This window comes from Crocodylus porosus, unplaced genomic scaffold (assembly GCF_001723895.1).
Source record: "Crocodylus porosus isolate Cpor-Errol unplaced genomic scaffold, CroPor_comp1, whole genome shotgun sequence".
Lineage (NCBI taxonomy): Eukaryota > Metazoa > Chordata > Crocodylia > Crocodylidae > Crocodylus > Crocodylus porosus.
Genome location: NW_017728931.1, coordinates 59,306,264 through 59,310,527, shown reverse-complemented (window position 1 = coordinate 59,310,527; position 4,264 = coordinate 59,306,264). Strand labels below are relative to the sequence as shown.

The 4,264-nt window shown below is 42.8% G+C and overlaps 1 protein-coding gene across 1 annotated transcript in view; it reads left to right on the top strand.

The window, feature by feature from the left end:
• Positions 1-4,146: 4,146 nt before the first annotated feature.
• The window catches only part of NUP205 (nucleoporin 205), a 95,076-nt gene continuing 94,958 nt past the window's right edge, over positions 4,147-4,264 (top strand). The window contains exon 1 of the mRNA XM_019545142.1: positions 4,147-4,246. Within this exon, the coding sequence (XP_019400687.1) occupies positions 4,219-4,246 (28 nt within the window). The 5' untranslated portion in view covers positions 4,147-4,218. The remainder of the gene's footprint in view (positions 4,247-4,264) is intronic.

Here is a 4,264-nt window from a genome sequence, read left to right as displayed (position 1 = left end):
TCATCTTAGCCCCTCAGCAAAAATAAAAATAAGCGCCTTTGGTGTGGAGCCCCAACCTGGTGGTATGGGGTAGGGATGTGAAAGGTAAAATGATTAACCATTTAACCAAAAAGCCCAGTGATAACCAGTTAGCTTACCAGTTATTGTTTAGTGTGTGTGTGGAGGTGCAATCTAGCAGGGAAAGTGGGAAAAGTATCCTTGCAGTGCTCCAGCAGCAATTAGAGGGAGGGAGGAGGGGCTGGGGAGGGGAGAATTGGTACCTATGACCTATGAAGTTAAAAAGGAAAACAGCAGGCAGCCTAATGATTCCTCAGTTAAGCCATTAGCTGTTCCTTCACAGGGGCTCCCTTCTTCACTTGGGCTGTGTTGTATAGCTGGGCTTGCCACTGTTTCCTTCTCTCCTCCCCTTCCTCCCCCAGTGTTAAGAGCCCTGGGAATGCCTCCCAGCAGTAGCTGTGTTTGAGTTGCTGTGTTATTGCTTAACAGTTTAATCGATATATTTAGAGGAGGTTAAACAGATAATTTTTAAAACTATGTTTACATCAGCATGGGGCTGAGGAAGAAGGCATGGGACCCCAATCTATGGTGTGGGCTCCAGGGAGGCAGCATGAGACAGAAGAAGACAGTGCAGGGCCCTGATCTGACAGAACTGGGTCCAATCCTGTGATGTGGGGCCAAGAGAGGTGGCACAAAGCACTTATCTACCAATGCAGGACCTCAGTTCAGGGTGTGGGCCCCAACCTGCAGGCCAGCTGAGCAGAGGTGGCACAGGGCCCAATCCTGGTGTATGCAGTCTAATCTGGCCTATGGATGGGTCCAGTGCCACTCATCCAATCTACCACACCAGAAGGTTGAGCACCAACCACTGGGCTGTACCAGTGGTGGCCTATACCCTTCATTCACTGGAATTCAGGAAATACAATGTCTTTCTCAAGAAGTTAGCCAACCTGCTTATGGCTCTTATATTTCCTTGTGCGATCGCACATTAGACCAACTTGCTGTGTAGCTAAGGAAAAATGGAAGCAGTGACTCTTTCCCAAGCCTAACTGTTGGAGGAACTACTCTGAGTGGTTATTAGGGAAGGATATTAGGTACCCTTTTCCAAGATCATAGTGCTTTTGTAGAACTAAACTGCCAGTCCAACAAGATTGATGTGGACCCACCCTTCTGTGATTTGGGGTGAACAATGGGATCATAAATTACAAGATAACAAATAAAGGAAGAATAAGCAAAAGACGGTTGTTCCCAGGCTTGCCCACAAACCAAGTTGTACTACTTTAACTATACTGATGGCTAACTGCTTTAACTAGCTATCAGCTACTATGATGTACTGGTTTAAATATCTATCTATCTATTTTGATTGACATAACTAAAGCAGTACATTCTTCCTCAGTTATATAACAGTAGAAAGGTACTTAGACCAATAAAACTTACTTCCATGTGTGAAAGCTATATTGAACTTATGCACCCTTGTACCAGTATAGTGTATCTACAATAGCAGCTGTATGGAAGTAACTATTTTGATAAAGCTGTATATAGATGAGACCACAAGTTATTCTTTTCTTACAAAGTCCAGTTACTGAAAGTCCCTTGGTATCTAGATTTGTATTTGCATTTGGGTGTTGTAGCTATCTAAGCTTTTTCCAGTGATACAGCAAGGAGCTGAATCACCTAGATGTTTTTTAACCTGCAGGGTTTACACAAGATCTCTTCATCCAGTGAAAGATTTCAAATGCACACGAACTGGAAGCAACTTGAATGCCATAAGTAATGTGAGAACTTTCCCCTTAATGCTTTCAGAATCTGTTTCTTCTTTTTTGCTTTCTCCTTTTATCTTTTTATTTTTAATTTCCTGACCCTCCCTAGCACCATCTTTATCCTACCTAAAATCAGACAAATTGGGTTTCTTGTTGCCTATCACCCTCTGACCTCTTTAATTAAGAAATGGCTAAGAGAAGAATGAGGGATGCTGTAGGGGAATGCAAGTCTCCATGTTAAAATAAACGAATTAGTTCAACAAGAGGAGTGGGCAACAGAAAAGGAGATTCCATTTCTCAAATGTACATCCTCTAAACTCCATGACAGGAAACATTCAGCTAGGATTCCCCCCTCCCCCCTTTCCTTTCTGTACATCTCTCCTTCTACATTGGTTATTGAGTTTTGTCTTTTTGGGTTTTTTTTTGATTTTTGTCTTTTTTCCTCAGTTTCCCTACTCAGTCTTCTTCCAGAGCAGGCATCAGCAACCTTTTGGAGCAGCAGAACAGGCTGCTTTAATGCACCTGGCTGCTGCCACTGCCTCTGCTTCTTCCATCACTGCAGTGCTGTGGTGGCTTCCCCCTGGCCAGCAATACTGGCCTCTGCTGCAGTGCTGACCTCCCCAAGAATTGTGGCAGACATTCGCCCACTGCTGAATCACTGCAGATGTGTCCAGGCTTTGCAGACCAAATTTGTTTACTTGGCGGGCCTGATCCGGCATGCATGCTGTGGGCTGTTGATCTTTATTCTAGGGTCCCTGTTTTCTCTGCATAGCCTTTTTATTTCCTTTCCCATCCCATTATCTCTGCCTCTTTTCTTCATCAGTCTCTATCTGCTGTCTCTTTCCTATGAATGTAGTTTATTGAACGTTGTTTTGTAGCCGGAGAAATAATAATTTTAATAAAGTTCAGTGTGAAGACTACTAGCCACTCAAATGAAAAAATCTCTTAGTGTCATCTTCTATCTCTATGGTAACACAAGATGGAAATTGCCAAAGCAAATCTGCAATTATTAGAGTGGCTAGTGGGGCCTTAAGAAAGAGATTATTTAAAAGCATGAGGGCAGCATGCTGTCTGCAGACATGGGAGACTTGTCAGGTATTAATGCTTATTCTGTTGCTCTAGCTGCATAACCAAATGCTTGTTTTGCCTTTTCTTCTTCACTCCTAATAGTTCCTTCAACTTTCTTTTGAGAAATGATTTTTCCACAATTTCAGCGTTCTTTGCCCCATGTTGAGGCAAGCCTGTGTTGTATATGGGAATGTAAACCCAAGTTTATCATAAAAAGGACACAAGACATGGATTCCCAGTTCAGTATACTTGCTAGTAGAGACATTTCAAAACATAGGTTTTTTTGTATTTTAGAAAACTGAAAGGCCATTTTTCATCAAAATGTTTTGAAATGTGTTATCTGTTAAAATTTTCCATTTTTCAATGAGAAACTATATAGATTGAAATCTTTTGGGTTTTGAAAACTGACAAAAACCTATTTATGATTTTATAGTGACCCCCCCCCCCCGAATGTTTTCAACTAACTTCAGGTGCTAGTGACATGAATGCACAAACCCTTATGGAAAAACCTTTCACTAATTTTCACTAGGAGGGAGGCATAAAAACAGGCACATTTGTCATTAAGATCTGGAAAAAGGGAGGGAGGGAATGAAAGTTAACAGGGATAAATTGATCTGTTATTCTGAATATATCAGAATGAAAAATACAGAAAAAATTGTTCCACCTGTGGCCCTGATCCTGTAGACATTTATACATGTGTTTAATTTTGTTGGTTCTTTTGTTATCACCTGAAAAAGCATTTTATTAACAAGTTTGAGGCACGTTAATACAAAGAAAGCATTGACCTGAAATACATGCCACCACCCAAAAAGCACACAAGCAATTACACAGGCAGACAAGGTGCTTTGGGTAAATCTGATATCTTTTATCTAATAAATTTTTAATGTCTGGTTTCTATTCCAATGGTTTTTGGAAATGCATAACCACCGTTGTCAATGGCCAGAATAGGAGATGTGATTAATGATGCTGACTGATGTGTCCATGCTGCCTCGTTGTCACCCGGATCAAGCCACTCTGGGAGTGGGACAGCTAAAACACGTGGCCCAATGGATAGTGCCTAGGTTCCCGCAGGGAATCAGCTTCCCGTTCACTCTGGCATCTCTGCAGTCCAGGCATGAACTACAACTCCCAGCGTCTCCCGCGCTCGGGCCCCGAGTAACCCAAGAACTCGAGGGCAACCCTGCCTGTCTGAAAGCGGCGCGGGATGCTGAATAGCGCAAAGTGTTGTGAATTTCTCCGCGAGTGGACACAGTAGCGTGTGAAGGAAGCTGCGCCCCGATTTTAGATCCAGGACTGGGGGCAAAAGGTGGGGCTTGTTAATTAGACACCGCGACGGACACCCCACATTATTTTTGGGCCTCTCTGCACGGGGTCGCGGGAGTCGGTTTCCAAGATGGCGGCGCCGTTGGCGGTAAATTCAGGTAAAAAAAAAAAAAAAA